The sequence below is a fragment of the Hyperoodon ampullatus genome, assembly GCF_949752795.1.
Source record: "Hyperoodon ampullatus genome assembly, chromosome: 1".
Classification (NCBI taxonomy): domain Eukaryota; kingdom Metazoa; phylum Chordata; class Mammalia; order Artiodactyla; family Ziphiidae; genus Hyperoodon; species Hyperoodon ampullatus.
In genome coordinates, this window is record NC_136914.1 from 176,011,459 (window position 1) to 176,030,031 (window position 18,573).

General features: G+C 43.6%; 1 protein-coding gene across 2 annotated transcripts in view; it reads right to left on the reverse strand.

Annotated features, from left to right (window-relative positions):
• Positions 1-18,573, reverse strand: part of PPARGC1A (PPARG coactivator 1 alpha) — a gene marked incomplete at both ends in the record, with an annotated part of 680,253 nt that overhangs the window by 340,940 nt on the left and 320,740 nt on the right. Inside the window, one exon of one of the 2 annotated variants that reach the window (XM_079700905.1) lies at positions 8,259-8,345. The exons of the other annotated variant lie outside the window; for it this stretch is intronic. Within the exon in view, the coding sequence (XP_079557031.1) occupies positions 8,259-8,345 (87 nt within the window). Of the gene's footprint in view, positions 1-8,258; positions 8,346-18,573 lie in introns of those variants that run through there. 2 annotated transcript variants of the gene reach the window in all.

An 18,573-nucleotide genomic window follows, 5' to 3' on the forward strand; every position in this document is an offset into this window, starting at 1 on the left:
AATATTTATACCAAAAACCAGCAGATGAATACACTCTAAATCTTCAAATGCAAGTCTAGTCATGGGTTTTATCTTATTTTAGGACTTACTTTTTATTAAAATGAACTCTTGCATATTTACACTACAGAAATAAATGTTATTTGGAAGTACAATACAGTGGAGACCTTACAAATGCATTGCCTCTGGGGAAGGCAACTTCTTTCCTCAAGCAGATTTTTATTTCTTTATCAGGTCTTCATTGAAGAAAGGTTTCATTGTATATGATTGACATAATCTGGGAACCCGAAAACATACTCACTGGGGAGAGATTATTCATTTCGTGGTCAAGAAATTGTGAGTCCCTCCATACATGGTGGATTTCATCGATTTAACAAGTTTCTCCCTTTCATTGGAAACTTCGTTCTGGACTGCTTCTCTAGAATGTAGAGATTGTATAAACAAGCACAAAGGAACATTGTTTCAGAAACAAGTTTACCTGCCTTCTCTGTGAGGTGGCCTAACACATTTTGGTTTTGAGGTATACCCTTAAATCATGATCTGTCTTCAGTATGTAATCAGAGTAAACAAACACTGGCCTTCAGGACAGCTAGCTCTAAGAAGTGGTAGTGGTGGCACAGCCAGGCCAAACCAGAACCAGAGGTTCCCTACCAAGCTTATGCAGTAACACAAGTGAAAGTAACCACTGTCACCTACCAACATCACAGGATAAGTAAATGACTCCAAAATGCATTAAAAAGTGATTATTTCAAAGATAGAGAAATCTTCTGTCTTAAAATAACTAAGCTGGAGGTGAAAAAGAAAGCCATTCCTTTCTCAATCCCCTTGCAACCTCTTGCTGTTCATTAAAGCGCAGTAAACCTCACATAAAAAGTCAAGTGGGCTTATCAGAGTTTGGGGAAATACAAATTTTGATTGAACCCACCAGGCATCTTGAGACTTCTATGCCCTCACGACACTGGGGACTGAGAATGTGCAAATTTGCCATCATGTTCCCAAACTTATTCCTTCTTTTTCATAAAGTAAGCTTAGAGATAAATGTTTACAAATCAATCCAGTCATCATTTCTTCATTTTAATGCTGAAACGCTTCATTTTGATTGCCGCCTTTTTGACATTTCACTAAGGAAATATGTTTGCGTGTTCGCAATGCCATTGAATCAGCAATTAGATCTCCATATTCCAGATGTCATGAGAGTTTTCAATGCATCGCCCAATAAAATTTATTTCTGAACTTTGAAAAACAAAACAAACAAATGTACTTTGTATAAATTAAACACATTATCCTTATTTTTCTAATTGCTACATTTAACACAGTCAGGGCTTGAACTTATGAATTCAAGAATTTCACATCATTCTATATAATATTTTTTCTTGCAAGGAAGACAATTTTGGATTATTTATGGGAATGACTTAGGCATTTTGATTCACTAATTTTTTTACCCCTGTTGGAACAAGAGACATGGAGACAAAGTCATGCCATTAGCAGCATGCTGCACTCTCCATCCTTACCAGCCTCTCTTGAGCCTTGGCAGTCTGGCTGAAGCAGGAAGTTTATTGTCAAAAGTGGACAAAGAAAAATGTAATTCTGGTCTCATGCATGCCTTCATTAAGATTTTTTTTAACTTCTTAACTCCCTTCCAGCAGACCTCACAATGCTCTCATTCTCCTTTAGCTCACAGGGCTAGCTCCAAAATACCGTTTCTGTGACTGCTTGGCTATCGTGTGTCACAGCAGAGCAATCCGGCGCCAAACCTTTCCTCTTTCACTCCTTGGTGAACTGAATATACAGCTTCCCAGCTCTTTTCAACACACTCTAACTATTAAAAAAATACAGTAGGGCTTCCCTGGTGGCACAGTGGTTGAGAGTCCACCTGCCGATGCAGGGGACACGGGTTCGTGTCCCGGTCCGGGAGGATCCCACATGCCACGGAGCGGCTGGGCCCGTGAGCCATGGCCGCTGAGCCTGCGTGCCCGGAGCCTGTGCTCCGCAACGGGAGAGGCCCACGTACCGCAAAAAAAATAAATAAATAAATAAAATAAACTAAGATGACTATACAATGTGCAATTTGGCACCACCAGAACATTTAAATGGCAGGGCAGAGGTACCATGGTAAGGAGCCACCCTGGGTGACTTCAAGCATAGCTGTGTCAGGGAGAAACAAGTTTGCTCCAGGACTCTGTTCACCTGAAATGGAGATACACACCAGCTCTTCATCTTCATGAATGGAGGAGCATGGCTAAGTGAGTAGAGAAATCCTTCCCTAAAACCCCCTTTTCAGGGCATGCCCATTACCACAGAGGACCCTGGCAGACAACAGAGGGTCTACTCCTTCCATTATTCCCAAGACAACTCATTGGCATTTTCTTCTTGAATAAGAAAAATGACACAATCCAGTGCTCCTTCTGATGGAAGGATTTTGCTTGGTATTTACCCAGTTCCAAAGGGTAACACAAGAAGAGCTTGACTTCCTGTTCTCTTCCCATCTATAAAATGTTTTGTAGATGTCTCCATCTAGCCCATCCTACCTCCTGAAAAATGTGCCTGAGCAAAAACTCATCTGTTGGTAATAGAACTGGAAAATGCCTCATTCCAGCTAGAGGTGGTACGAGAGCTGCTCCTGCTCCAGCAAATTTATTTTGCCTTTCAAGGGTGTAATTGCACACAACATAGTGCAGTTTTGATGAATCCTTCAGAACTTAACACATACTCGGGGGTGGGGGTCCAATATGTTGATTCTTCATGCATCGCTATCATGGGAGTAACCAGAACGCATTTAAACACCACAGGAGGTACACTTCAACTTACCTGGTCCTGCCAAGGGGAAAAAGTGCTCATTAATGACTCAGTCCAGGAGAGGAGCCAGCAGAGGGGGTGCTTCCTCTCTGACAATATTTCTGGTTTGCTTGGCAGTCACGTTTCCCTTGGGGAGGTCCCAGGTGAGAGGCACACTGGAATCTTCCAGGCTTATGCCCTGATCATTTTAATGAGAAAGCAGTACCAAAATATTGGCACCTTGCATCCCACCAACATATGGAGCCACTGTACAGGCACTTAATTGAACTCCTTCAAGATTATGAAGGGTAGAGTCAACCGGGTCGATGAGTGTTTATTCTGTGAACTTGGGCTCTGAAGAGGTGATGCACAGGTAATAACAAGTCCATTTGCCATTTTCACAGAGAATGATCTTTTAAAGTCTAGATTCTATGTTCCTGTAGTTGGATTTCTGATGAAGCACATGGGAAGTCTACGAGTTACGGTGCATTAGTAAACATGTGGACGGGTGTCATAAGACCCTATGGTTTGAGTGTAACACAAGCAGACTCTAAGTTACCAACCCTCCCCAGAAAGTCAGAATCAGAGGTGAAGAACCACAAGAACAGTGCTATGGAAACGCTGCACTTGCTTTTTTGTTTGTTTTTTGTGTGTGTGTGGTATGCGGGCCTCTCACTATTGTGGCCTCTCCCGTTGTGGAGCACAGGCTCCGGACACGCAGGCCCAGCGGCCATGGCTCACGGGCCCAGCCGCTCCGCGGCATGTGGGATCTTCCCGGACCGGGGCACGAACCTGTGTCCCCTGCATTGGCAGGCGGACTCTCAACAACTGCGCCACCAGGGAAGCCCAAGGAAATGCTGCACTTGTGAAGTCATTGTACCAACTATCTCTGGGAGGGAGGTCTGCTTCAACAGAAATAGAGAAACGAAATAGAGCACAGAATGTAGAACCAGAGAAGGATTCAAGCCTTGGCCCTGCTTCTCTCTGTGTAATGTTAAACAGCCTTTTCCAGCCTGTTTTCTCACCTAAAAATTGTGACGTTGAACCGATGCACAGGGGCTGTGTTACGGGCTGCACTGTGTCCCACCCCAAAATCCCTATGTTGAAGTCCTAACCGCCAGGACCTCAGAATGTGACTGTATTGGGAGATAAAGCCTATAAAGAGGTTATGAAGGTAAAATGAGGACAGATGGGTGGACCCTAATGCAATATGACTGGTGTCCTTATAATAAGAGAAGTATTAGATACAGATCCACACAGAGGAAAGACCATGAGAAGACAAAAGAAGAAGAGAGCCATTTGCAAGCCAAGGAGAGAGGCCTCAGAATGAACCCTGCTGACACCTTGATCTTGGACTTCTAACCTCCAGAACTGTGAGAAAATAAACTTCTGTTGTTTAAGCCAACCAGTCTGTGGTGTTTTGTTATGGCAGCCCAAGCAAACTCATACAGGCTGTTCTGAGTCTCCAGTGCAATCAGATGTAATAGGTGCTCAGCATGGCACAGGCCTTCAGAGAATGTTAGTTCCCATTCCAGTCTCTCCAGTCCGATTACACTACACAAGATGCACAAACAGAAACAGATCAATTAGGATGAGTTGCCTTAATGTGATATAGTAAGGACAGAAGGAGGAAGTCACCTTCCAAAATTCAGAGGCCAAGCCTCACGGTCCATGCCTCATCTACTGGACCATTCTGCCTCTGCAAGAAATGGAAGCACAGTGGGCATAGGGAAGCACATTAAACAAAACCCTAGATGACATTCCTGGCTTCTAGCCAATGGCAGATTCATATCTCAATGTAGCTTCAATATTTCTAAGCCACAAACAAGGGGTCAGAGGGAGATCACTGTGTACAAGCAAACAGCTTTTTCAAAAATCCCTTCTCCAAAGTGCTAGCCAAATAATCAAGCAATGTCTAACCCATTTTTTCCCCTTCTATCTAGACAAAACTGCCTGACAAGCCTAAGATGAAATTAACCCAATTCTTAACTACCGCCCCCCAAAAAAGCCATCTCCCATGATTGTGGAAAACGTTCCAGTCATATTCACAGACTGTCATGCAAGCATTTGAAGAGCTTCATGCCAAAGAGAAAACCGGGGCCCCAGAAGGCCAAGGTTATTGTGGAACCCAAGATTCTGAGTATAAACTCTCCACACCCACGGTCTGTGTGCTCACCAGATTAAACTAGCTATGAGACATTTAAAAGTTAGAACAACAAACACCCTGCCAGGTTTGCAGTGAAACTGCAGTCAGACAGGGCCACCTAGTCATGTGTGCCCCTCTTAATCCCCCCCTGAGGGTCAGGTAACACACCGAGAACCTGAGAAATATGCATATCCACCCACAGCCTGTTCCAAGTCAGTTTCTCTCGTTAAGTCAGGTCTCTCTCAACCTCCAATTCTTGGCAGTTTTCAGAACCAGAACCAAAGGGACAATTGGACACAGTCCAATTGCAGTGAAATTCAAAGTTGCCTTAGATATGCCAGGGTATACAGAGCAGGGACTTGCTTACTCAACATATAAGTTAAGGTCAACAAGGGAAGGAACACTTCCTGTTCACAAATCCTTTAGGGCTGTTTGTTTTGGGGCCTCTGGTTGTTCCTGGTGAAATCCCAAAGTATATGCCTGGGACTAACCAGCTTGGTCACATGAAATGCATTCTCCTTTGCAAATCACTGAAGTCTTACCAGGCCTAACAGCATGCAGTTCCTGCTTGTTCTCGCTAGGAAGCGAAAGAATAGAATTATCTCTCTTCTCAGAACAGCCAAGGCCTTTGACCATTGGAATGGTCAGCTTTCCCGTTAGCCTGCCAACTCAATTCAACTGGAAACATCAGGAGAAATCCGTGTAAATGCAAAGATCCTAGTGTGTGCATATGAATACGTTTCATCCTGCCTGGAAACACAGCGGGGACCATCTATTAAGTGAGAGTATTGATTTTGAGACTTGCTTCTTTAACCTACAAGACACTCCGTGGCTTCATATCCAGTACCTCTTTTAACTTCTGTGTTTTGGGCCCTATATTGTGATCCACCAAGGGAAGCTTGTTTCCATCAGCAATATCTCCGTGTGAACTCCGTGCAGTTCTCCAGTACAGTTTTTCTTCCTCTGAATCGATGGTGGATGCAAAGTGGGTTAAGCTATTTCAAAAGAATCGGGTTACTAAATTGTTTTTCTCTACCATCAGAAACTTTTAATTACATATATTTACTAGTGAATTTTTGCTAGATGATTATTTAAAAAATCAACTGACATTAATGGCTCCAAGTGTGAAATACAAATTGCTTGAGTAAACACTGCTTTCTTTTTTTTTTTTTACAGTGTTTAAGTGGAGAGAAAAACAGACTTGTGCTATTAATTGATGCAAATTCACCCAAATGATCCTGTTTAGTGAGAAATAAACACAATCCCAACATGAAGATTATTGTTTGCTGTCACCCTGACTTGTTTCCTGTGCTCATGGCCCTGAGGATACCTTAGGATTCTTGACGGTGCATGAAAGGATCTTGTGTGTGTCCCACACAAGGGTGCCCGCCCTTCCTTCCTTCCCACATATTAATAAGCATTTGAGCAAAAGCATCAGGCAATCTGCACCCTCAGTGGCTCACAAGGGAAGTGCTCATTTGTGGGCTTAAATGCTGGAAATGAGCACACCAAAAAGGAGGTGTGTAAAACTCTGGTCCATTACGGCTCAATTATCCACAGGATTAAACCTGAAAGGCAGCATCTCTGAAACAAGTTCATCTGAAAACCCAACGGGAAGCCTCTCCAAAAAACAAACAAACAAAAACAGGCTGGCTCCTTCCCAGCAGAGAATGGGGAAGAGCTGGGGTATCTCCAGGTACCAAGCAGAGGTGAACCCATCTTCTGCCCCATCACTCCAGAGGTTATGAGGAGATCATCACTCAGCCAGGGGCCAAAAACTGCCCGAGATGCCTGCCTGACACCTGGCTGTGTAGACACTAGACCACAAAGGCACAGGTGAGGGAATGATTCACCCTCAGCATGGCATCAAGGGTAAACACCATGGTGGAGGGCAGAACTGGAAATAAATCCAACAGGCATGTCATCTTCAAATGCAAAGGACGCGCTCAGAGATAAAGGTGGGGACAGTACAGATAAACCTGAGTCACATTCAGGAAGGCATCCATCTTGGGTCATGTATCTGATCACGGGCCCTGTAATCACATTGCCTGGCGACAGGAACAAGAAATTTCTTTTGTTCACAACAATGCCCAGGATCTGTGATTTCTTGGCCTGATCGTTGGACAATGCTACACTGGCAACTTGCTGAAAATAGCACTCTCCTCAAATGTACGTATTGCCAGGAGAGAACTGAGATAATACACTCTGCCCTAACTTAGTCACATACCATGAATGGCTCTAAAAATTCCTAAAAGGAATGCCAGGACCTGGTTGTAAGGGAAGCTGAATTATATGCCAATGACTTAAAAATAGGATTCTGCTGACGAAAAGGGAGACAAAGAAAGGTGAATTTCTTTCTTTGTGTTCACATAGCTGAGAGAAACGTGACTTAGGATCCTTTCAAACCATCAGTCCCTGATGAATATACATCTTCAAAAACCACTGAGCAACACCAGCTTTTCAGGCTAGTAGGAGACATTGCCCCCAACCCATCCCACCTGGAACCAACCCCAGAAGAAACCAAAGATAGATAGTCCCATCCAAAAATGATGAAGGGTGTTCTTGGCAACACAGATTTATCTGTTTTTCTTCTCCTCCAAACCATATTGAATGATTCTCCAGATAACAGAAGAACTAATAGGAGGTGGGAGAACTCTAGGGGAGGCTAATCACTAAACACAGGCTTCAGACAGCCATTAGAGGTTACAGAAGATGCTGAGCCAGGATCCTTAGAGCAATGACTTAGGGAGAGAAGTAGGGAAAAGCCACTTCTTTTGCCTGGAGCAGGCAAAAGCCCTCACTGCAGAAGAATTTCAACGAAACTCTGGCAAAATGCCTTCTATGGTTCACAAGATGGCAGGCACATCAAAGAGGTCCAGAGAGCGACTGGCCTCCAAGTCCACACATTCAGTCCCCTGCCTATCGTGAGCTTGCCCACCCCTCAAGGAATGCATTGCTAGAAGCATCTACACAGCTATCTCCAGCAGCTGTGAAGTCCTTCCATCTTCAGTGTTGCCCCTGTGCTCAAGTATTGCTGGGCTGATAGAGTTTGACCCCAGATCTGGGTTTTACTAACCAGCTATGTCAAATTATGCATTTCTCAGAGGAACCAGCAGGGTCTCCAAGTAAAGAGGATAGAGGTAAAGACCGTGGACTCCAAGGAATTACGTTATTAAGCAAAAGCAGGAGGCCCTGAGGGAAATGGTGTATGTATTCCCCCTTCCAATGCAGAGACTTTCTTATAACCAGCTATCATCTCCAACTGACCACCGAGGCATCAAAAATTCAAATGAGAGACAGGCTGGTAAGGAAAGTTGCTCGTTTTTATGGCATATCTTACTTGCTTAGAGGCAAAATCTGTTGCTGCATTTGGACTCCTGAGAGAATGGGCCGCGGCTCTTGCTTCAGGATCTAAAGATGTGACCATCTGAAGCAAAGAAAGAAACACTCAGTTTCCTCCAGTGAAAATAAGACACTGCAGGTTGATAGGTTCTAAGAACAGTTACCAGGGAAAAGGGACCACACTTCTAATCAGGGCACAAAATCTGCTACCAAACAGTGGCTCAAAAAGTTTGGCGTCGTGCTAAAAATGATCACCCATAAGACAAAGTTATGACCCTTTCCTAAGGAGCTCAAAGAACTATTTAACTTTCAAAATATTATTCTATTATAAGAGAGTCAGCACGTAGTGTTACATTCACTCAAAATTAAATCGTCATGGCCCATACAGTACAACCACCTAATATAACCGTGTTGAGGGGTAATCCCTTCAGCAAAGATTTATTGAAACCAACCTCAATAAAGTATTCCAGGCACTGATCTAGGCCCTCGGGATCAGCAAAAAAGAAAAGAGACAAAATGCCCTGCTCTCATGGAGCTCACATTTGAAGAGGGGTGGAAATGGAGCAGTAAGAAATAAGCAAAATATATATTGTCAAACAGTGGTAAATACCACGGAGAAAAACAAAGCAGGCAAAAGAGAAAGAAGAGTGTTGGTATTACAATTTAAAAGGGGAGAGAGTGGTCAGGATCTCCTAAAGGAGATGAGGGCATTGGTCATGTAGATATTTAAAGTAAGAGTTTCCTAGACGTGTGTAAAGGCCCTGAGGCAGGAAAGAGGCCTGTTTGAGTAACCAAAGGTATAGTAAAGGTATGGTAAGTGAGGATATGTAAATTAGAATAGCATGAGACAGCGTGAATATGAATAGATTATATGTGTGTATATATATATATGTATATACACAAAAGATGTATATTATAATGTGTATGTATTATAACGCATAGGTATATAGGTATACATATACAACGTGTATATATATATATATGTGTGTGTATACATATAGTCTTACATAGTTATATGACTGTGCCAAGTATTTTGATCACTCATTTATTGAACATCTATTATACGCAAGCAACTGTGCTAGGAATAAGGTTGTAAATAAAACAGACGCTGGTCCCTGCTCTCAGGAAGGCTTAAATCAAATCAGAGGCAAAACCAAGATCTCAGAACTCCCACTTGGCACTACAGCAAATTGGGAAAGAGCCAGCAATGAATTTCAGGAACCGGGCAGTCTTACCCCAAGTTTTCCACAAGCGTTAAGCAAAAATAGCAGGTAAACTGGTTTTCTTTAGCACACTCTTGACTGAACAAGAAGTCTATGTGCTTTTCACTTATTTGCATTCATATTCATCAATACATTCAACCAGCCTTACTGACCACAGGCCCTATGCTGACCCAGTACTAAGAGGTAAAGGTGTAGAGGTGAAGAAAGTTTCCCCTTAAGGAGCTTCCTATTTAATGAGATAGACTGCAAAGAATTACAAGTATACAGTGTCCCAAGAAAGTGCCTGCACAATTTAGTCATGTGATGATTAACTTGTAGCAAATAGGATAGATAGAGGTTAACTGTTTTGATTACCTTAAAGTCACAAATATTCAGAGCCCTCCCCCAGTGCCATCGCATACGATTTATGATGTTAACTTCAGAAAGGTGAATATGGTCCAAGAAAACTCTGGGGTAGGAATATGCAGGTCTGTGAGTAAGAAATAGGGAAATACCTGTTCGATAGCTTTAAGGATAACTTCCCAGGGGAATTGATGGTGGAGGTGACTTTTAAAAGAAAGTGAGAGTGAATTGGAGCCTTGGAATTACAACAGACAGTCGTCCCTGGGTATCCACAGGGTATTGGTTCCAGGAAAACACACACACACACACACACACACACACACACACACACACACCCCACAGATACCAAAATCCGGTTGCTCATATCACGTTAAAAAAATGGCATAGTACAGTCAGGTCTCCGTATCTGCAGCTTCCGCATTCACAGAAATTCTACCCTCAGTCGGTTGAATTCCTGGATGCAGAACCCGCAGATATGAAGGGCTGACCGCAGGAATCTGCAAGCTGGCACTCGCATGCATGGAGGGGAATTCTGAGCTCCTGGCAGATGGTGAGACGGAGGCAGAATGAGAGTTCCTGGGAAAGGGCACCAGTCTTCCTCCTGTGGCCCCTCTGGTCTGTCTCCTCTCCCTCCACTTTCTCCCTGGTTGTCGGTCCTCCTTTGAACCTTCATTGTCACCTCATCCAGACAGTAAAAGAATAGAGCCAGCCTCCCCACAAAATGGATGCACTGTTCGAATAAATGTTAGTCCTCCTCTGATGTTGACATTTGGCAAAATAACCGAAGTGTTATTTTGTTTCTCAGCCAGGGGCAAGCGTGCTTTCACGCCCATGCTCTGTGAGGGCAATAAGCATGTTTCAGGGTCTTTTTACTTTTGGTCTCTGGATCCTTGCCAGCCAGGGATAATTAATATCTTGGATGACTCCCCACTTTCCCATGCATCCAAGGGCATCTGTTTTATGTAAAAGCTAGTGTTTGTTGAATATATAGATTTCATACCTATATTTATATAAGTTATATATTACATTATACCAATATATATTTATATAACCAATTATAATATATATTACATAATATATTCATATACATATATTAGTGTTTGTTGAGGAGATATATATATATATATACATGTGTATACGCCAAGCACTTTACAAGTATTTACACACTTAATCCTCACAATTTCCCTATAATTACCTCCACTTTTAGAGGAAGGAGGAGACGAAGTACGTTGCCCAAAGTCCCTCAGCCTATACCAGCAGGTACAACCAGCCAACTCCATTCTGCATTTGTGAGAGCAGGGTGCTTCACGCCATCCTCCTGGTGGATCATGCTCTAAGCATCTCTACCAACAGATAATGGCACAAGGATTCCGCAAGTCTCAGTGCCTTGCCAAGGTCACACCATCAGACCCTTAACTTCCCTGAATCTACTGCTGGTTTTTTCTGTGAAATCATGGTACTCTGAAAAGCTTTATGACCAGAATGGCAGACATCACCATGGAAAAGCCAAAAACTGCCCTTCCCAGCCTTGGTCATCCCCTGTGTGGGAGAGGAGATGTTAAAAAATCAACTCACTCACAGAAAAACAAAGTAATACTACATTCTACGTAGGTTTATAAACACCCAGTATGAGACAGCTAGAGACAGGAGGATAATTCCAGATGCATAATGAACAAACAGTAAATTTCATAGTGTGGGCCTTGTTTATACTTCTGCCATCAACTTTAATGATGAGCCTATTTATGCTAAACTTTACAACATTATCAGAGTCATTAGTGCCTGTAAGTGAGTGATAATGTGCTTGAAACTTCCACAAGTACGTGGGGCTTTCTCTGAGCCTACATTTCAATGTTGGGAGATGCAGGGTCAATGAGTATTTGCATACGAACACCTAGCACAACTATTAGGTATCGTGCCCCAGAAAGCAGCGCACTGTCCAAACAAGTTTGGGAATGTGAGTTAAAGAGAGCAAAACAGATGTATTTAACCTCAAATCTGTAACATAGTATAAAACGTTAATATGTCCTTTCTCCAAGATGGAACACATCATGTCACATTTTCTGAACACTGACCAAAGAAATTTGCTTCAAAAGAGGACCTATCTGATTATCAGTCTATTGAAACGCCAGTGTAATGGATGTTGAATCAAAAAACTGTAGCAAAGCCAGTATTTAAGTATAGCAAAGAATAAACAGAATATGCATTGGTTCATCACTTAGCATTAGCCATGTGTATATTTGGGCCTGGCCAAGTTATCTGTCCTCATGTGCAGGTCTTCCTAAGCATGTACATGTTACCAAGAATGCACATTCCTGCAAATGTAAAGTCCTAAAGGAAAAGGACTCAATAAAGTTAAAATCAAAGCTTCAGCAAAGAACCTCAAAACTTTGCATGAGTGTTTCCCCTCTGCCAATATGAGCCAGAAGTTTCACATAACCTCAAGTATCCCTACACCTTTACCCCCTGACTAGGAAAGCACCGCAACATTAGACCCTAAAAGGAAGTACACATTAAAGATTCCAGTCACCATCAGCATTTTCCCCAGAGATGAACCACGTTATTAGCAGACAAGCTACATGCAACCTCAATGAGGCCTGAAAGATAATCAATACAACAGCCAACACTGGACCTTACGAGCAGCTCAGAATGGGGCCGGTTGGAATGGGGCACTAGGACATTCTCACACGACAGCCCTAAGCACCTTCTGACAGTGTCCCCACATCAGAGAGGTCCTCTCCAACCACCTACGTGAGGTTACCCTCCCAGTGGCTCTCCAGCCCATCTCCCTGTTGCTGTCTTCTACAGCACTTACTGTCTAATATTGTCTTATTATTTTTCTTTTTTATTGCCTGTCTCCTCCCACTAGACTATATGTTCCATGAGGTCAGGGACATATCTGTCACATTCATCACCATAGCCCCCATGGGGCTATGACAATACTTGCCACAGAGCAATCACTCAGCAAATACCTGCTGCACACTGAATGAATGTTCTGCTTTCAGGAAACCTTGATTCAGGGGACCAGATCCCCTGCCTTGGGGAATGACAGTCCTGTTTTAATTTCCTGTCCCGCCTTGACACAATTATCATGCCTCCTTACACTCCTCTCAGCTCCAACCTAACCCAGGGCAAAAGAAGTAAAGAAAAAAGGGGGCAGGGTAAAGGAGGCAGAGCTCTGGTGTAGACATGAGATCACACGTATCCTTGAGCTCATACTCTATGCAGAAGGTCATGCGCTTCAAGATGGACCCAGTGGTAACACACCCTATGAAAGGAGCTCTTTCCTAGCTTCTTACATCAGAGCAGACAATGCCTAGCATTTGTACCAGCCCTCTGGCCACAAGGAGTTTGTCAAACCCTTTAAACATTGGAGAGGACCCCTCTCTGTGCCTTTTCTTGCATTGGGCATATTTTATTGCCATGCCGGCCCAAAGCCCCTTCTACAGAATGTGAATCGCTCAAACACCCTGTAAGGTCTGACTGCCCCCTCACCCAGTCTTGGCCAGCTGAGTAAAGAAATGGCCACAAGGTCACAGACAGCCAACCTGCTGACTGACCAGTGGCCAATCAGCTCATATTCTCCTGAGAGAGTATTTAAGGGCCACAGAGACCATCATCCACAGGTTGTGGGCAATAGAACTGTGAGGTCTTAACAAATCAGGACGTGCAATATTGGCTGATAAATAAGCAGAAGCAAACCAATCCAAATACAATGGAGACGGAGAAAGCAGGAATGAGATACTGTGTGTGGCTTCTGTAGTTAAGGAACTTGCAAAGCCAGGCCCCACCCTTGTAGACATGACAAGAGATGTTCTCCACTCCTAGCAGATGCCTAACTCCAACTCACCTGAGGTCTGAGCAGATTTCATTTCCTGTATCTGTGAGTTTGCTCCTCATCCAGCCACATATACCCTCTTCACCTCAAGTAGCCTGTGTGGCCTTTCCTACCTCACAATCAAATCCTGGATGGAACACATGCTTTGGGGCTAAGATGCATTTGACATCTTGTTCCTTTATCTGTGTTCTCAGGACTATTCTCATAAATTCTGTTTTCCACCCTTCCTTCATGGCCCTGCTATAATCCTACCTGTTGTTTTTTAAATTTTATTTTATTGAATTATAGTTGATATACAATGTTGTGTTCATTTATACTATACAGCAAAGTGAGTCAGTTATATATATATATGTATTCTTATTCATATTCTTTTCCATTATGGTTTATTACAGGATATTGAATATAGCTCTCCATGTTATGTGGTAGGACCTTGTTGTTTATCCACCTTATATATAATTGTTTGCACCTGCTAATGCCACACTCCCAATCCATACCTCCCCCACCCCTTCCCCCTTAGCAACCACAAGTCTCTTCTCTTTGTCTGTGAGTCTGTTTCTGTTTGGTAGATAAGTTCATCTGTGCCATATTTTAGATTCCACATGTAAGTGATATCATATGGTATTTGTCTTCCTCTTTCTGATGTCACTTAGTATAATAATCTCTAGGTCTATCCATGTTGCTGTAAATGGCATTATTTCATTCTTTTTTATGGCTGAGTAATATTCCATTGTGTGTATGTGTGTGTGTGTGTATATATATATATTCCACTGTGTGTGTGTGTATATATATATATATTTCATTCTGTGTGTGATAATATATCACATCTTCTTTATGCATTCATCTGTTGATGGACACGTTTCCATGTCTTGGCTATTGTAAATAGTGCTGCTGTGAACAACGTAGGGGTGCATGTATCTTTTCGAATTATAGTTTTGTCTGGTTATATGCCCAGTAGTGGGACTGCAGGATCATATGGTACCTCTATTTTTTAGTTTTTGTTTTCCATGGTGGCTGCACCAACTTACGTTTCCTCCAACAGTGTAGGAGGGTCTCCTTTTCTCCACACCCTCTCCAGCACTTGTTATTTCCTAACTGCTCTTTAACGTTTTTTTTGAGCCGTAGTAGAAGGAACACAACCCCTTACAAACTCAGGCATGATCTCTGACTCCATGTGATACCCACTGAAATTCCTCCCCTATTTGTTGAGCATCTACTATGTGCTCTGTCAGGTTCTGGGAATATGAAGAGGAAGGAGACACAGTCTCTGACCACAAGGAGCTCCTAGGAGGATGAAAAGGAACCAGCACATCAACATAAATTAAAGCACACAGTGTGAAGAACTAAACAGAGCAACAGGGCTGAGAGCCCTGAGATTGCTTGTGTAGGTTCAGGGTCAGAACTGGTGCCTTGGAGTTTCAAGATGGCAGAAGAGTAAGACGTGGAGATCAACTTCCTCCCCACAAATACATCAGAAATACATCTACGTGTGGAACAACTCCTACAGAACACCTACTGAACGCTGGCAGAAGACCTCAGACCTCCCAAAAGGCAAGAAACTCCCCACGTACCTGGGTAGGGCAAAAGAAAAAAGAAAAAACAGAGACAAAAGAATAGGGATGGGACCTGCACCAGTGGGAGGGAGCTGTGAAGGAGGAAAGGTTTCCACACACTGGAAGCCCCTTCACTGGCGGAGACAGGGGGTGGGCAGGGAGGAAGCTTCAGAGCCACAGAGGAGAGCGCAGCCACTGGGGTGCGGAGGGCAAAGCGGGGAGATTCCCGCATGGAAGATCGGTGCCGACCAGCACTCACCAGCCAGACAGGCTCGTCTGCTCACCCACCGGGATGGGAGGGGCAGGGAGCTGAGGCTCGGGCTTCGGAGGTCGGATCCCAGGGAGAGGACTGGGGTTGGCGGCGGGAACTCAGCCTTAAGGGGCTAGTGCGCCACTGCTAGCCAGGAGGGAGTCCGGGAAAAAGTTTGGAGCTGCTGAAGAGGCAAGAGATGTTTTCTTACCTCTTTGTTTCCTGGTGCACGAGGAGAGGGGATTCAGAGAGCTGCTTAAAGGAGCTCCAGAGACGGGCGTGAGCCGCGGCTATCAGCGCGAACCCCAGACACGGGCATGAGACACTAAGGCTACTGCTGCCGCCACCAAGAAGCCTGTGTGCGAGCATAGGTCACTGTCCACACCTCCCTTCCGGGGAGGCTGTGCAGCTCGCCACTGCCAGGGTCCCGTGATCCAGGCACAACTTCCCCGGGAGAACGCACGGCGAGCCTCGGGCTGGTGCAACGTCACGCCGGCCTCTGCCGCCGCAGGCTCGCCGTGCACGCCGTGCCCCTCCCTCCCCACAGCCTGAGTGAGCCAGAGCCCCCGAATCAGCGGCTCCTTTAACCCCGTCCTGTCTGAGCGAAGAACAGACACCCTCACGCGACCAACACGCAGAGGCGGGGCCAAATCCAAAGCTGAACCCCTGGAGCTGTGTGAACAAAGAAGAGAAAGGGAAATCTCTCCCAGCAGCCTCAGGAGCAACGGATTAAATCTCCACGAGCAACTTGATGAACCCTGCATCTGTGGAATACCTGAATAGACAACGAATCATCCCAAATTGAGGAGGTGGACTTTGGAGCAATGATATCTATATATTTTTCCCTTTTTCTCTTTTTGTGAGTGTGTATGTGTATGCTTCTGTGTGTGATATTGTCTGTATAGCTTTCTTTTACCATTTGTCCTAGGGTTCTCTCTGTCCGTTTTTTTTTGTTGTTGTTGTTGTTGTTGTTGTTGCAGTACGCGGGCCTCTCACTGTTGTGGCTTCTCCCATTGAGGAGCACAGGCTCCGGACATGCAGGCCCAGCGGCCATGGCTCACGGGCCCAGCCACTCCGTGGCATGTGGGATCTTCTCGGACAGGGGCACGAACCCGTGTCCCCTGCATCAGCAGGCGGACTCTCAACCACTGCACCATCAGGGAAGCCCTCTTGTTGTTTTTTTTTAGTATACTTTTTAGCACTTGTTATCATTGGTGGATTTGTTTTTTGGTTTGGTTGCTCTCTTCCTTCTTTCTCTCTTTTTTTTTATTACTTAAAAAATTTTTTTTAATAGTTATTTTAATAACTTTATTTTATCTTCTTTCTTTCTTTCTTTTTCTCCCTTTTATTCTGAGCCATGTGGATGACAGGCTCTTGGTACTCCAGCCAGGTGTAAGGGCTGTGCCTCTGAGGTCGGAGAGCCAAGTTCAGGACACTGGCCCACAAGAGACCTCCCAGCTCCACGTAATATCAAACGGCGAAAATCTCCCAGAGATCTCCATCTCAACGCTAAGACCCAGCTCCACTCAATGACCAGGAAGCTACAGTGCTGGACACCCTATGCCAAACAACTAGCAAGACAGGAACACAACCCCATCCATTAGAAGAGAGGCTGCCTAAAATCATAATTAGGCCCCAGACACCCCAACAAACACCACCAGACGTGGACCTGCCCACCAGAAAGACAAGATCCAGCCTCATCCACTAGAACACAGGCACTAGTCCCCTCCACCAGGAAGCCAACACAACTCACTGAACCAACTTTAGCCACTGGGGACAGACACCAAAAACAACGGGAACTACAAACCTGCAGCCTGTGAAAAGGAGACCCCAAACACAGTAAGTTAAGCAGAAGTAAGTTAAGAAGACAGAGAAACACACAGCAGATGAAGGAGCAAGGCAAAAACCCACCAGACCTAACAAATGAAGAGGAAATAGGCAGTGTACCTGAAAAACAATTCAAAATAATGATAGTAAAATGATCCAAAATCTTGGAAATAGAATGGAGAAATATAAGAAACATTTAACAAGGACCTAGAAGAACTAAAGAGAAAACAAACAGTGATGAACAACACAATAAATGAAATTTAAAATTATCTAGAAGGGATCAATAGCAGAATAACTGACGCAGAAGAATGGATAAGTGACCTGGAAGATAAAATAGTGGAAATAACTACTGCAGAGCAGAATAAAGAAAAAAGAATGAAAAGAATTGAGGACAGTCTCAGAGACGTCTGGGACAACATTAAACGCACCAACATTCTAATTATAGGGGTCCCAGAAGAAGATGAGTAAAAGAAAGGGACTGAGAAAATATTTGAAGAGATTATAGTTGAAAACTTCCCTAATATGGGAAAGGAAATACTTAATCAAGTCCAGGAAGCACAGAATCCCATACAGGATAAATTCAAGGAGAAACATGCCAAGACACATATTAATCAAACTATCAAAAATTAAATACAAAGAAAAAATATTAAAAGCGGCAAGGGAAAAATGACAACACACAAGGGAATCCCCATAAGGTTAACAGCTGATCTTTCAGCAGAAACTCTGCAAGCCAGAAGGGGGTGGCAGGACATATTTAAAGTGATGAAAGAGAAAAACCTTCAGCCAAGATTACTCTACCCAGCAAGGATCTCATTCAGATTTGATGGAGAAATTAAAACCTTTACAGAGAAGTAAAAGCTAATAGAATTCAGCACCACCAAACCAGCTTTACAAGAAATGGTAAAGGAACTTCTCCAGGCAGGAAACACAAGAGAAGGAAAAGCTGGTACAATAACAAACCCAAAACAATTAAGAAAATGGTAATAGGAACATACATATCGATAATTACCTTAAATGTAAATGGATTAAATGCTCCAACCAAAAGACATAGACTGGCTAAATGGATACAAAAAGAAGACCCATATATATGCTGTCTATAAGAGACCCACTTCAGACCTAGGGACACATAAGACTGAAAGTGAGGGGATGGAAAAAGATATTCCATGCAAATGGAAATCAAAAGAAAGCTGGAGTAGCAATTCTCATATCAGACACAATAGGCTTTAAAACAAAGACTATTACAAGAGACAAAGAAGGACACTACATAATGATCAAGGGATCAGTCC